Source organism: Psammomys obesus, unplaced genomic scaffold, assembly GCF_907164565.1.
Source record: "Psammomys obesus unplaced genomic scaffold, mPsaObe1.curated_primary_1811, whole genome shotgun sequence".
NCBI lineage: Eukaryota > Metazoa > Chordata > Mammalia > Rodentia > Muridae > Psammomys > Psammomys obesus.
In genome coordinates this window covers 4,069,460-4,084,842 of record NW_026590405.1, presented here as the reverse complement: position 1 = coordinate 4,084,842, position 15,383 = coordinate 4,069,460, and the positions used below count along the sequence as shown (strand labels likewise).

Here is a 15,383-nt window from a genome sequence, read left to right as displayed (position 1 = left end):
CTAACTTCTTGGCATTATGTGAGACTTAAGAATGTTTTATGAAAACTGCATTACACATAGAGACCAGAGCTCTATGGACTCAAATGCTGAGCTAATCCATGCCCTCCCAGGATACTTGCAGGTGGAGCCTGTCATTTGTAGGTTTCTCTTGATCGTGGTGGCAGCTGTGGCCGTGCGGAAGGACCCTGACTGATGTGCCTGCTTTTCTGTTTCTAGGTGGGCCATGCACAGACACAGCTCATGTCTCGTTAACCACACCAGCCAAAAGATCCTGTGGTGCAGGTATGTACACCGTCCTTACCTGAAGTCTTCCTAGAAATTGGCTGCTGGTTCTGGTTGGGGGTGCACACCCCAGGGCATTGTCTAGTCTTTTTTTTTTTTTTTCATCAAATGCAGTATGATGTATTTTTTACTTGAGATTGGGTAGAATTTGAATGGAAGTGAGAGTGATGTTCTTAGGAGTCATGTAGACTGCATAGTGCTGGCAGCTAGTTCCAAGAAAGTGGGCATCAAGATTTACCAACTTGCTGATATCCCAAGGATGTTAAGATGCAAAAAAAAAAAAAAAAGGCTTGAAGTGCAGAGTGTTGTCCAGTTTGTCTAAGCCCTGGATCTCTTAAAATCAAAAAAATAATAGATGATGAAAGCATAAAGAAGCTTTATATAAAAGAAAATACCGACTTGTTACAGTATCTTAGCAGTTTGGGGAATTACTTTTTGATGTTAAAAGCTGTGGGTCTGCTAAACCCAGTTTTTTCCAATGGGCGGTGCCCCAAACATCTTTGCATCTGTGACATTTTTATTTAACATGAGGTCATGAATCATGTAGTCCTTTAAAAAGCAGACCTAATGCCCACTGATCCCTTAGCCTATAGCTTAATTTATTTTAAATGGTTTGCCTTTCTAGAATGCTTCCTGCTGTTTAAAATATCTCAAGGTTTGTATTCATATTGTTTTCTAAAGGTCACAGTCAAGATGTTCTTCATAACTTAATTCAGACCTTTTATACTCTGAAACAGAAACAGCAGAATCTCTTTCCTGTGTAGCTTAAAGCCTTAGCTCCTGTGAATACAGTTGCTGGGGACGTTTACACAGGCCATCTTAGTGCAGATTCAGAGTGACATCCTGGCGCAGCACTCGTCAGGGATTCCTCTGTACTGTCCTGGCTGCTCTCGAACTTTGTTGACCAGGCTGGCCTTGAATGCACAGACCTGCCTGCCGCTGTTTCCCAAGTGCTGGGATTAAAGGCGTGTGCCACCACAGCCAGCTGATGGTGTCAGTCTCCTCCACGGCTTTGTCCCCAGTTCTAAGCACTGTCGTATTATTTTTCTTGCCCAGTTGTGCCTTTATCACATCTTTCTGCCTTGTTTTGTTTTGTTTTATTTCGATTGTTCACTGTAAACCTACTAAAAGTAGTGAATATTGAGCATGCCAGTCTGAGTGTTACCCTGCTTGAAGTTGTCTCTGCCAGATAAGTTTGTTTGTTGGTTTTTGTTTTTAAATCAGCCTCGCTTAGGATATTTAGGATATGAGCCAGATCTAGCTAGATTCTTTGCCAGAATGTAACAGGAACAGCTTCTAATCCTGTTTCCTGCAGAGTCAAGATTCCCATCCAAAATCTCATGAGCTCAGTCTTTACTGTCACATTTCTATTCACATTTTGGTCTAGACTTCAATAAGAATGGCCCCTGAAACTATTTGCCACACTGTAGGGCTTCTTTAGCCCATTCTACATTCCTTCCTACTCATTTTCAGAACAGTCTCACAGCAGCTTGTTCTCCATCACTTTTTCAGACTGACAGAGGTGTCCAATGGGAACAACTTAAGGGAGGGAAGGCTCATTTTGGCTGCTTCATAGGTGTCAGCCTAATGTGGTGGGAGAGTGTGCTGTGGGAGAGGAACGTGTGGCTGGTGCTGTTCACAGGTGGTGGATCAGGACTCAGCTCAGCAGAATCAGGAGCCTGGAGGTGTAGCCTTCAGAAGCTCATCCCTAGAGACTTGCTCCCAGTCTTCAGGCTCCAACTCCTGAAGATTTCACAGACTCCCAAAATGGCTTCCAGCTGGGAGGAAACCATCAGAGCCTGAGCAGTTGGGGTCCTTTCATAGTGAAACTGTACTATTAATTTGATTATGTGTACTGTTGCACCCATTAGATGGTATGGTAGATATTTTAGGAAGGAAGGATTAACTAGTACTATTAGTGCTCAGTGTCATGCCCAGCTTCGTTAATTACATGTATGTCCACCACATTTTTTTTCTGCATTTCAGTACCATAGTAGGAATTGAATATAATAGTTTTAGGTATGTGAATGATAAAAGAAGCATTGAGTTCTCAGACTTTTCTAAACCTTTGTATAGGTGAATGAATGACTTAGCTAGAAAATGATTGAGAATTTCTGGTATAGAAGAGAAATTAATACAATTAATTAGACATTAGTGTCTAGAGCAGCTCTTAAAGTTGAGGTTTCTCAGCATGGGCCCTAAAAGTTTTCAGTAAGTTCACATGCTGTGCATTAGAGATGTCTGTTTTGTGCGTCAAAAGGCTGCTGTGGCAAGGCAGACTCACCTGAGGAGGCATTAGAGGACAAGGCTTCTGGATTTTGAGAGGTAAATCAAGGATTTGCTCTGAAAACTGCAGGTTGATGCTATCCATCTTTTTTTCACCCCCTTTGTCCTGTAACCGGTATGTTGCCTATAGTGGAGGTTCTGATACTTTGCTTCTGAATCCTAAGTTACTGCTACATGACTGGAATATTCTTTTAATCCTTATGTTTAGTTCCTTATGGGCAGGGTTCATGCTAGTAACATGGACTCTGTAGCGTGTCTCCCTGAGGGTCTCCCAGGCAGGCTGCACAGGCACTTACAGGGAGTAAACACTTACCTTACACAGTAGAGTTTTAGCTTGAGTTTTAGGAGTTTTAGCTTGAGTCCTGAGACCCGACTGACCCAGCCAAGCTCTCCTCAGGCTTGATTTTACAGTGACCTTAGAAAAGGTTCCTTTGCTGAGTGTGATGCCCTCCCTGTCAAACAAACAGCACCTAGCATGTGGGGCGCAAGACCCTCCTCAGACCCTCCTCAGGTTTGATGCCAGCCTGGGCGAACTCACTCTGTAGACCAGGCTGGCCTCGAACTCACAGAGGTCTGCCTGCCTCTGCCTCCCAAGTGCTGGGATTAAAGATGTACACCACTGCGCTCAGCTCTTTCACAATATTATTTATATGTAGAAATTCATTACTTATTTTTGTAGTTAAAGTGTTTTGTGGGAAAGGGAAAGTTTGGCTTTTTGTTAGGCTTTCTTATTTAAAGATTTATTTTCAGTTGCAGCAAAGAAATGTTCTTTTGTTGGGGTTTGTTACCCATGAATTTCAAAATTAAAGTTTTAGTGGACATTGTCTTAGGGTTATCCTTCTGATAAAAGGCGTGATCAAAAGTAACTCGGGGAGGAAAGGCCAGGCAAGAACTGGAGCAGAGGCCGTGGGGGAGTATTACTCCTGCTTTGCTCTATCTGCTTTCATAGGACCTGCCGACACCAGTCATTAGTCAAGAAAGTACCCTCCTGGCTTTCCCACAGACTCTAAGAATAGAGACATTTTCTTAATTGTTCCTTCCAGATAACTCCCAAGTTGAAAAACAAACAACAAAAATGTGTCCTGGACTGACATATAGGGAGCCATGCCTGGTTTTAATTGGACTTGAAGAAAGTCTATCTAGTCGAGTCTGTAAGAAGTGATTTAAGGGACTTCATTCCTCAGTGCCTTCCAAGTGGGATGTTGGGTGTGTCCAGGGTCGACATTTTGGCATATGGGGAAAGGGAACTCTCTCTCTCTAGCTGACTATCCTTATAAGGCTATTTTCCTTCTATTTTATAGTCCTTTATCTCTGAAGTTTAATCGAAAAAGTAAGTCACAGGCAAATTTGACTGGAACACACAGTAGAATTTCTCCATTGTATCTACACTTCCTTTTACTTTTGTCCAACAGATATGTTGGGTAGGTAATATTCACTCTGATAATACTTGAAAATGATGGTCTAAAATGTAGTTTGTATGTTAAAACATAGTTATATAATTAGAGCAGCCAGTAATACAACCGTTTGTGGGGCCTGAGATGAAAGTGGTTGGAATTAGAAACTGTCTTTTTAAACAGGTTTAAACATTTTTAATCCTAGAAGAAGCACAGGTTTGCTTGTTAGGCTCCTCCTTTATTACACGTTTATCTTTTTTGGGTCACATATTTTCCTTTCAGTTCAGTGAACAGTAACAATAATTAGAATAGCTTTGTATTGTTCATTGTTTTTCGGGTTTTGTTTTGTTTTTGCTATTTTTCTTTCTCCCTAGCCCATTTTTTCACTGTTCTTAGTTAGCCTGCTGAAGATATTATTGTGTATTCTTTCAAAGCTAGAAGGAGCCCCTTGCACCTGGGAGCTGAGAGAAGACTGATGTGCTAAATGCCCTTCACATCAGTGTTCAGAACCAGTTAAAAGGGAAAGGTTTTATTGCTGTGGGTTGACAAGAGGATCTACAAAATCTCTTCTCACATGGTGGTGTTAGGCCGAGGCGGCCTGCAAATCTTGACAGTCCCTGTAGTTGTGTGGTTTAACGCCACAGAGAGTCGAGATTCTTGAAAACCTGTCAGCGGGTACACTGTACCTGAAGCACCTGGTCAGTGTTATCAACACGGGTGGCTCTGCCAAAAGTGCTGTCCGGTCCTCTCCTCTCCAGGTGTGAGCTCAACTGTAACTCACTTTTTCTTTCTTGTTGGTCCTCCAGATAGAGCTTGTCCTCTGGTCTGCAGGCTCAGCATTTGAGGCAGAAAATTAGAAATTTGACCTACTTATGTAATATGCAAGTTCCTATCAGTAGAATATTAGGGAAGATATAAACCTTTCTTTTTTATTTGCATTTAATGTAACCATTGAGGAAAGATCAAAACAGTAAATCTGCCACGGCAAGGAAAAAAGTATTAAAAAATGTTTTACCTTGTGCATTCATCATCTTAGGTCTCTAGGGGGTTCATTTGATCCTGGAGTTGGGGGCCAGAATGAATATAAAATACTTGACAGAGTTGCAGTTTTTTTTTTTTAATTGAAAATATAGCGCCTTCCCATGTTCCCACTGTAGTGTATGATGCTGTGTCATACTGACTGAAATTCCAGGATGTGGGTTTTGACAGTTGAAGAAGTAAAGGAAAATGGCCTATGCTTTTTTTTGTATCGGAAGCTTTTTTTTTTTAATTACTTAGTCACTGTGTCTCAGGTGTTTGTGTTAGAATGAAATGAAGGACTAACTAAGGCACTAGATATGTAGATGACTCCATGCAGGACATTCAGTTTAAAAGACCACATACAGTTCATAGATTTCAGAAAATGTTCATTTTTAACAGTAACTGTAAATGGGTGCAGTGTCCTCTTGCTGCCAGTCAGTGTTTATGCCATGACATGGCTTGTTGCTGTTTTAGAGCAGTAGACTGAGAAGATTATGCCAAGATGAGATCGATGAGGGAAACACGTGGTGCTTGGATTTGAACCTTTTCTGTCTGCATGTTTGAGCAGAGTCAGTGTGCTTGGCTTCATAAACACACTTAGAACAGGTTTTGTTTCGCTTTTAACCTTTATGGTCATTTATTTTATCATAGCTTGCACTCTTACCAAGGAGAAAAGGCCTGGAAACCCACTAATCAGCTGTTCTGTTGCTCCACTGGGGCAACACTCAGACTCAGGGTGCCTGAGTCTACACACCGTTTCCGAAGGACGTAGAGAAATTTACTGCCTGCTCCTCCTTCGGTGCTTCTGTGCTTCTTTGGTGGCTGGATCGAGGCAGTGCTGTCTTCAGATGTGTGTGCTTGGGAGAAGGCGTTGGGAGAGGAATGTAGCCTTGAGCCCAAAGCAGTCTTCCCAGAATGAGCACCATAGAACAGTCACAAAGCTGAGGTATAAATCTTCTGCGCCTGGCAATGATACTGCCCATTAAGGAGACTTTTTCCCCCTACTCGGTTCCTGGCTATACTAATAGAACAGCACATCAAGCAAGGCTGTAAATAAAAGTTATTACCTAATAGGTGGGTGCCGGAGTGGAACGGACGGAGCTGAGGCATGGAGCCCTTATTACTGCTCATCAGCAATTATAAACAGGATAAAGTGTGTAGGACTTGCGCTGATATGGCGGCGCTAATAGAGGCTGGAGATGACACTGGGCCCTGAGAGGATGATGTATGCTGATGGGGTTTTACTGCCTCATCTTGCTGCTTGCTTTCAAGACAAGTTGTGTTGTCTGTTTTCCTGCTTGCTCATCTATCTGAAGGGAGACGGTCCCCTTGCCTCTCCTGCCAGCAGGTGGGCTGGCTCTTACTCCTCATGCCTGCATTTGCTTCTAAAGCGTCTCTCTCATGATATAAATGCCTTTGGAATACTTCATAATCACAGGCGAGTAACACTGTAATCTTACTGTATTGCTTGCTGTGGTGGTTGTAGAGCACATTTTCAAAAAATGGCTATTTCTGTAGAATATAGGATCAGATATGACTCTAGCTAGTTGGCCAGTTAAGCACTGTATTAAACAGCCACCATGACAGAATCCTGAATCTACAACATGCAGAAGAGTGACACATACATTGCTTGCCCCTGGGAATTCAGCCACAAAGAGACAGGTTAAATTCAGAAACAAATACAACTAATTTTACCTTTAGAGAACAGCAGATATAATTTAGGTTCATTTCAAAAAGCAACCATCAAGGCTAGAGAGATACTTCAGTGTTCAAGAGCTCTGGCTAGTTTTACATAGGACCTGGATTTGGTTCCCAGCCACATTGGGTGGCTCACAATCACCTTTAACTCCTGTTCTAGCCTCTGCAGACTCCTGCACAAATGTGGTGCATAGACATATACTCAGGTTTTGTGTGTGTACACACATAACACACACAAGATAGTTTTTAAGTGAGGACTGAGAAGATTATGTCAGCCACAGGAGCAAGCATAACATGAGGTGACTCCTCCCTGGGAATTCTTAGAATTCAGAACCCCAGAACCATCAGGTGTGGTAAAGGGACACTGGGGTGTGGAGTCGGCAGCTAGCAGTCGGGCTGTGCAGCGCTGCTCAGCCCGGGCACTCCCACCCAGCACTCAGGTCCTGGTGGAGAGGCTGACACAGCATAGAGGAGTGCTTTTTAGAGGGCATCTCAGTTTGATCCCAGAGTTCAAGTGTTCTGGTTCCTTGGTTCTTTGTCACAATCATGAGCTTTTGCTGCCGGAGAAATTGTGGTCTTGTTACATAGAATTCAGGTTGAAGGGAAACGAAACACTATCAGTAGCCATTTTTCTTTGATGCCGTAAACTATGGAGTAGGCTGCTTAAAGATCCTTGATATATCAGAATCCTATTGTTAGAAGCCAGACAAACTAAGGAGTGTCATAGGCGGGTCTTTCAGTCTGTAAGTGCTTTGCCTTTGGGCAAATGTAAGTAGCTTTTCCCTCTCCATACACAGTAAGATTGGAAGCCAACAGTTGTGATGCACGCCTTTGATCCTAGCTTTTGGAAGGCAGAGGCAGGTGGATCACTGTGACTCCCAAGCCAGCCTGATCTACAGAGGGAGTTCCAGGACAGCCAGGGGTACACAGAGAAACTCTTGTCTTAAAACAAACAAACAAACAAACAAACAACAAAACAAAACAAAAACCCATATCAGTTGACAATGGTTTATTGGGTATTCTGCCCGTAGTGGCCAGTAGAATGAAGAGAGTTGAGTCTGAAAAAGATGTTTAAACAAGTAATTGACAAGATTTGACAGTTAATAAAAAATGACAGAATGAAGGATATATAAAGCATAAACCCAGGAAGCAAGGAAAGATTAGGCTGCTGACAAGGAGTGCAAAGGAAAATGCTTGGTACTGTTTTCAGTTTCAGATAAACTAAATTTTACATCTTTGTAGATCATCTGTTCTCAGCCTGTGGATTGCAGCCCCTTTGGGAGTTAGATAACATATCTTGCATATCAGATATTTATATTATGATTCATAACAGTAGCAGAATTACAGTTATGAAGTGGCAGCAAAATAATTTATGGTTGGTGTCACCACACCATGAGGGAACTGTGTTAAAAGGTTGTAGCAGTAGGAAGGTTGAGAACCACTGTTGTAGGTACTCCTAAACAAAATTAGAAGTATTGGCCTGTTTGAGGAATTGCCGGTCTAGAATAAGAGTTAAAGCTATGTAGATTGTTAAGGAAATGAATACAGAGGAACAAAAAACTAAGGACAGAATGTCAGTGAGTTAGGGAAAACAGAGGAAGGAAAAGGCTCCCTACAGGATTGTTAAAGGTACATGAGAAGAGTCAGGAGATGTGGAACCAGGGAAAGCTGTTGTTAGGCTCGCAGACACGGATGGATTGACAGAAAGACCTCTGTGTGGTGTAGTGGGAAGCCAAAGCTTGTCCAAGGCCATTCTTTTCTGAGTACAGACATAGACAGAATCATCAGCTGGAAGTAGCTACAGGAACACTGCTGGACTGAGGGGGAAATCATCTCCAAGTAGTAGCTGGTCCAGACCAATGCAGTGACGTAAATGTATGTAAACCAAAGCAGTACTTTCCCAAAGAGGAACGTGGGTGGGTGCACGCCTCTGTGTTTGATTTCTTGCTTGCTTGCTTGCTTGTTTGTTTGTTTGTTTGTTTGTTTTGGTCAAGACAAGGTTTCATTGTGTAGCCCTGGCTGTCCTGGAACTCACTCTGTAGACAAGGCTGGCCTCCAACTCACAGAGATCCTCCTGTCTGTGACTCCTGAGTGTTGGAATTTAAGGCATGCTACATCACTGCCCTGCTCTTGTCCACACATCTTTACTTGGAAATGTTCTTTGCAGTGAGTCATTCTGCTACACTATCAATACTGGATCTTCACCAGGACTCCTCTCAGATTCTGTTGTTACTTTGTGTCATGGAGATCCTGCAGCTTTGATTCTGATGGGCTACATGTTGGGGTGAGCCAACTCAAAGCATCCCTGGATCTGGCATCCCATCTTTTGACTCTTGCCTCGATGAGATGTTCTTTAAACCTAGAATGTCACCAAAGAGCTGCGCTCACTGCTCTTGTCCTCTTTCATCCCCTCCTTTGCTCACGTACACCGCCAAGGTTTAGCAGCAGAGGAGATTGAGAGTGTCCTCTCTGCTGCAGCCATTCCAGAGAGTTTGCGTATGAGTGCATTACCTCCTCGCTTTTCTGGCCTTTCGTGTTACTACTGAGAAGTCAGATGTCACTGGTTTTAACATTCACAAGTTACATAACTGGAAATTTGTCTCCTTTAGAATACTTAGAATCATGTGTTTAATCTTTGGTGCCATAGGATTTATAATAAAGTGCCTATTATTTGTTTTATGTTTATTATATGTTTATTATATGTTATTATATGGTTATTTGTTTTATGGCTATTCTTTGTTTTATTCGAGATGTTGAGAGTTTGCTACGCCCCTTAAATGTCAAGTGTCACTGTTCCACTCTAGGAAATGTCTGATAGTCCTCAACCCTAGCTTTCTCCTTTCTTTCTGGGACTCACAGTTTAGAAGTTGGAATGGCTGACTGATAACCTTTCTCTTAGCTCCAGTCTCACAGCGTTGGTTTCCTCTTTCACTGTCGGGGTAATTATGTTGTCTCTTTCAACCCTTGGGATTTTATTTCAACAATCATACTTTGGATGCTCGGTAAGCTCACCATTCTCTCAAGCTTCTTTGTAGTGCCTCTTTAAGTTGGATGTGGTGACACACGTGTTTAATTGAAGGCAGAGGCCCGTGGATCTCTGTGAGTTCGAGGCCAGCCTGGTCTACAAAGTGAGTTCAGGACAGCCAAGGCTACACAGAAAAACCCTGTCTCTGGGCGATGGAGGGAAAGTGCTTCTTTGTCTGTTCTTTCTCATGGTTCATGACATAATTGATTACAAGGTTGTCCCTTCTGTGAGTAGTAATGGTGTTTCTTTTACTGAGCTGTCTTGAGGATGTTTTCCTGTTTACATTGGTCTCCATGATGGGGTTTTCATTTGCCCAGCTAAGCTCCTCTGGTGGTGTCTAAGAAAGAAGCTTGAATTAGTGAAGAGGGCGGCTTCCTTCTACCGTGTCTCTTGAATGGGGCTTTTAGGACAGCTTTCCGTGGGATCAAGTCAGGTAGGTATGCTGACCAGCAGTATTGGCTGTAACCAAGCTGAGGACTGTTGTCAGGAAGAGAGTGTGAGTCTGAAAGACAGTGGGTGGACACAACTGTCTGTTCAGCCTGCTCAGTTCCTTTAGAGAAGGCCAGGCTAGAGTTTCACCAGGCAAGTGGGCTGGCTGCTAGCACAGAGCTTGCAGACTCACACAGTACTTGTGTGGTTCCCTGGCATTTGGCCTGGCTCCCTTTTTCTTTTTTCCCTGTTCCTCCTTCTCCTGAGTCCACCTTTAAGATTTTTTTGCTCACAGTGGTTTGTAGCCACCAAAGTCAGCTGTAATCTCCTCCATAATTCACTCTGAACATTTCTTCTTCTTTTTTTTTAAAAGATTTATTTATTTACTATGTATACAGTATTCTGCCTGCATGTACACCTGAAGGCCAGAAGAGGGCATCATATCTCATTATAGATGGTTGTGAGCCACCATATGGTTTCTGGGAGTTGAACTCAGGACCTCTGAGAACATCTTTAAAAGTTTGTTTAAAATGTCTTTGCTGAGGCAGAAGAGATGGCTCAGTGATTAAGAACACTTGCCATACTTCCAGAGGACCAAGTCAGTGAGTTCATGTCTGCCCTTAACTCCACCTTCTGGTCTTTGTGGACCAGAAAGCGGAATGTTTGTGTACACAGACAGAGTTTGTGTGTACCAGAAAGTCTTTGTGGACCAGAAGTCGGAGTTTGTGTATACACGGGGAGCAGACATGCACACACAAATCTTAATAGATCCCTTGCTTATTGAATATGTTAAAAACATATAATTGTCTTCTTAAAATAGCTTCATTTTCATGGATTTTTAAATGAGTTTTCAAGTTCCACCTGAGAAGGAACCAGAAAATAGATTTAGACTGTGTCATTGTCACTCCTGTCCTGTCCCATGTCGTCACCCTGCCACTGAGCCATATCCCTAACTCTTTTTTTTTTTTTACTTTTTATTTTAAGAAAGGTTTTGTTCTGTTCTGCTTTCGATCTAGTCCTTGTTTTAAAAGTTAATTTTACTATATATGTTAATGAAAAGCAATCTTTTCAGAGATTTCACAACTTACCTTCTTTAAAAATATGCCTTATTCCTTAAATTTTCTCTTCTTTTAAACTTACAATTGCATATTTCTCTTTTATTTTGGGGTTCATCACAATTTAGGGCCCACAGAGGGTTACTTGTTTTGTGTGACTAAAATCATGGTTTAAAAGAAGACTGTTGCGTTTAAACCAATAACACGTGGAGACACTTCAGCCAATAAATTCAGTTGTTTATGATTAAAAATCAGAAGGGTTAACCTTGGAGGCATTTTTGCCCTGGGGGACCTCATCTTGTGATTAGTTATCTGAACAGCCGAGTGCCTCTGTGGGCTCCGGTAACCAGCCTCCCACTATATATGTATAATTATTTTTGGTGCATGCACATACTCTGCTGTAAAGGCTTATCTGCCCTTATGCTCCCTGCCGTTCTGAATTCTCTGTTTCATTACCAGTGTCCGCCCACAGAGTTTCAGAAAGCCATTCCCAAAGAGCAGAACCACAACTCAGAATTTTAAATGAGCCATGTATCTGTTAGTGCTACAGATGGGGGAATTAGTTACCTGTTATGCATTTCTCACATTCATCTGCCCTTTCAGAACTTATTAGAAATGCACACATGTATAAGCTAGAAGTGGGCATTGAGCTCAGTGTGTCCGTTTTCTGTCACTCGGTGAGGGTGGAGGCTCTCGCAAGATCGTGAGGTGAGCACATGCTCGCTGGATAGAAAGTGTGCTTGTGGCTGCAGCTGCCCTTCTAGAAAAGAGCTGGACTCCTCCAAAGGTGGTGTTACTACATCACAGTTTGAATTGCACACACAGTGGCTCTGACAAGGTGGATGGGAGGAGAGAGACTTGTGTAGTAGCAACTAAGAGTAGGTGTTCACCGTAGCGTTTGCTTCTAGCCTGGCACAAACTGGAAGTTCCTGTAACTGACAAGATTGAGCTTCACATTTCCCTGACAGTAATTGATAAATGAATTTGTAGAAGAGGAAAATCACATTTGAAGTCTTGGCCGTCCTCACTTCTAGAAAAGCAGTTGCAGTAATTGACACAATTAAAAAGGGGTCCTTTCGGGATACGGACTAGGAGTGACGTGTCCAAGTCTGTGACAGATCATAAAGAATACTTACAAGTAGGAGTTAGCTCCACAAACCTGGAAAGGTATGCGCCTCAACCTCCCTGTTGATTATAGGCTCCAACTGGCTGTCAATGACTTTTCCCATCAGACCTTGAGTGGGGCCAGTGTTTCTGGGAAGGCGTTCAGAAGGTTCTTGCCAGTCTTCTGCAAGCTCCTTTGGAATGTAATTACACATGGGATCTTCTTTCTGAATTTAATCTCAGCCTTACCAGAAAGGTTGGGAGGTTGTCTAACCCTCTCAGGTGCCTCCCATACAGTTGTTGAGAATTACCCCTCTAACCACATGGCCTCTACCTCAGTGTGTTTGTCCCTCTGCACCTGTGGCTATAGCTCTTCCTGTTTGAATAACTTGCAGACAATAGTCTTTCATACAAAATCTTTAATGTGTAATTCTGTCTGTCTATACATACATCTGTGCATCTTTATACATATGTATACATGCATATATGCACATATGTGTTTTGATAGGGCAGCTTTCTCCAGCTCATCTAAATCATTGGTACCCTTATGTAGCCCTAAGTATGGAAGGTCTGATTTTCTTGTTCTGGTCAAGAAAAGGCTACAGTGTTCTGGGCACAGGGGAGAAATGTGAAGTTAAGGTCATTGGAGCCTCAAATCAGCTGTTGTTAAAATATCCCACCTTGCTTTTTTTTTTTTTTTTTTTATAAGCTCAAGGATTTTCCCTGACAGCAATAAGCCAAAGACTGGATTTTGGGTGGAAGAAGCTAAGTGATAGTTCGGAAGAGGAACTGAATTAAGCTCAGTGCTAAATTGGAAACAAAAATAGTTTAAAAACAAATCAGCTGTTTAATTTTAGCATCCACTCAGTCATACATTGAAGCTGATTTTCTGTAAACAGCAAAGTAAAAGTGTTCCAGCTTTTTCCCTTTCACTAAAACTGTTGCGCACATCTCCTGGGTGTGCCAGTTTCTCATGGCAAGATCGCCATCATGAGGAACTTGCCTTCACAGAAGTCAGCTTCCCCTCCCCCCTTCCTTGCCCTTTCTCTCTTCATTATCGCTGTGTTGAGTACCAGTGTAGCTAGCGGTGTAGCTGATGCTGTGCCTTACCTGGAAGCTTGCATTGAAATCATATAGGTAAAGTGGTTGAAGATTTAAACAGCACTTCAAGGGAGGTTAGAATGAAGGAAACTATTCAGCTTTTAGTGTTTGTCTCTGATTTTAAAAATAAACCCATGAAACTTAAATAGTGTCTCATTTGTCCTCATCCATTTCCCTACCCCTCTCCTATAGTTGGTGTTTTTATGTAAAGGATAGGTCCTCAATTTTGATTAAAAAACAAAACAAAACAAAAACAGCTTAGGCTCGCTCCTGGTCAAATCATTGGTGCTTTGGAGAACAGGGTATAGTCTTTTGAAGACACCCGGTTCTGTCTAGTCCTTCTGAATCTCTTCAAATACTAGGCCGCAATGGAGGAAAGTAGCTGTAGCTAGCAGTGTCTCCTACTGTCTCCAAACAGTCACAAGACTCAGGTCTACTCTGAGAACATCCAGACTCTGTACTCCACAGTTGTAGGGAGCTTAGCCCTTAAATTTGTATTTGAGAAACTAAATGCAAACAGTAGTATTCATCCTGTACAGAATTCCATGAAGATAAGTACGTGGATGCATTTATTCCTTGAATATATAAGATATAAATTTTACTTTTTTGGTGGTACTGAAGAAAATAGAGCAGAAGTTCAAGACCATTCTTTTTGTGAATCCTGGTCTTTGGTTTTTCATCCTCATCACTGATTTGTATATTAGGAATACAAGTTCGAGGGCATCTGGTTGACGAAAGCAGTAATGCTTTCTCTTGGGCTTTCCTCCTCCTTCCCTGCCTCTTTCTTTCCTTCTCCTTCCTCCTTCACTTCCTGAGTACTGGGATTCTAAACTTGGGCCACATGCCCACCTCTTTTGAGCTTATCTTTAATCTTTTTAAGAAAAATACTTATATGTATGGGTATTTTGTCTGCATGTAGGTTTGTTTGTATATCACATGCATGCCTGGTGCCTGAGGAGATTGGAAAATGGCGTTGGATCTTCAGGAACTGGAGTTACGAGAGTTAGCAGCCACCACTGGGTGCTGGGAATTGAACCTGGGTTTTCTGGAAGAGCACCCAGTGCTTGTATCTGCTGGGGCATCTCTTCAGCCCCTTCCCCTCCTCTCACCCTCCACCTTTCAGAGAGGCTGTCATGTTACCCAGGTTTGTCTCAGATTCACTACATAGCTGAGTCTGACCTTTAACTCCCAGTTCTCCAACTTCTTTGTGTTAAGATCACAAATATGTTCACCATACCTGGTTTATACAGTACGAGGGACCAAACCCAGAGCCTTGTGTATGCCAGGTAAACACTCCTGAATAATGCCCCCAGCTCCTCGAGTGTCTGTTTTTCTTTTCTCTCTTTTTTGTCTCCCCAGTACTTTTCCCTTATTCCCTAGTGTGCTCTACTCTGCTGGAAGTTGTTACAAATTTAACTCCTAAGATACCCAAGTAGGTCATAAAAAGAAGAGATCATATATTGAAGGCTATTTAGCAGTCTAAACAAGAAGTGGGAAGTCAATGGGGATATAGCTCAGTTGGCAGGCCTGGCAGGAACAGGTTTTGCTAATGAAGTTGCCAAAATCAGGAAGTGGCGCTAGGCTGAATATGGCCCCAGAGGAGGACTACTGTATTTATTGCCATCCTCACAGACTGTTGGCCAGACACAGTCTGTGTTTAGCTCCTGCTGATGCCCTCTCAGTAAGTATAAGTGGCGCTTAACAAACCAGGTTGGTGATGATAAGTTTCCAGAACTTGATGGATATGTGGGCTGCTGGCCTTTGTGTGTGCTTTTATTGGGCCATTTGGAAGGAGGCTGTCAGGGAGTTGAGAAAAAGCACCTTTGACATTTGGGGCCCATGGAAAGCTAAGGAGACTTGGTTTGTCTTTCCTGACTGTTAAAATAGAAGTTCAGATGAAATTACCTAACTTGGTCCTGCTATGTTTGTGTCATCCTACAAATAATGAGTAAAAACTGATTATGGATTTTTCCCACAGTAGCAGGACAG

At 42.4% G+C, this 15,383-nt stretch overlaps 1 protein-coding gene across 2 annotated transcripts in view; it reads left to right on the top strand.

The window, feature by feature from the left end:
• The window catches only part of Zfand3 (zinc finger AN1-type containing 3), a 216,030-nt gene that overhangs the window by 168,135 nt on the left and 32,512 nt on the right, over positions 1 to 15,383 (top strand). Inside the window, exon 4 of one of the 2 annotated variants that reach the window (XM_055607203.1) lies at positions 217 to 282. The exons of the other annotated variant lie outside the window; for it this stretch is intronic. Within the exon in view, the coding sequence (XP_055463178.1) occupies positions 217 to 282 (66 nt within the window). The remainder of the gene's footprint in view (positions 1 to 216; positions 283 to 15,383) is intronic. 2 annotated transcript variants of the gene reach the window in all.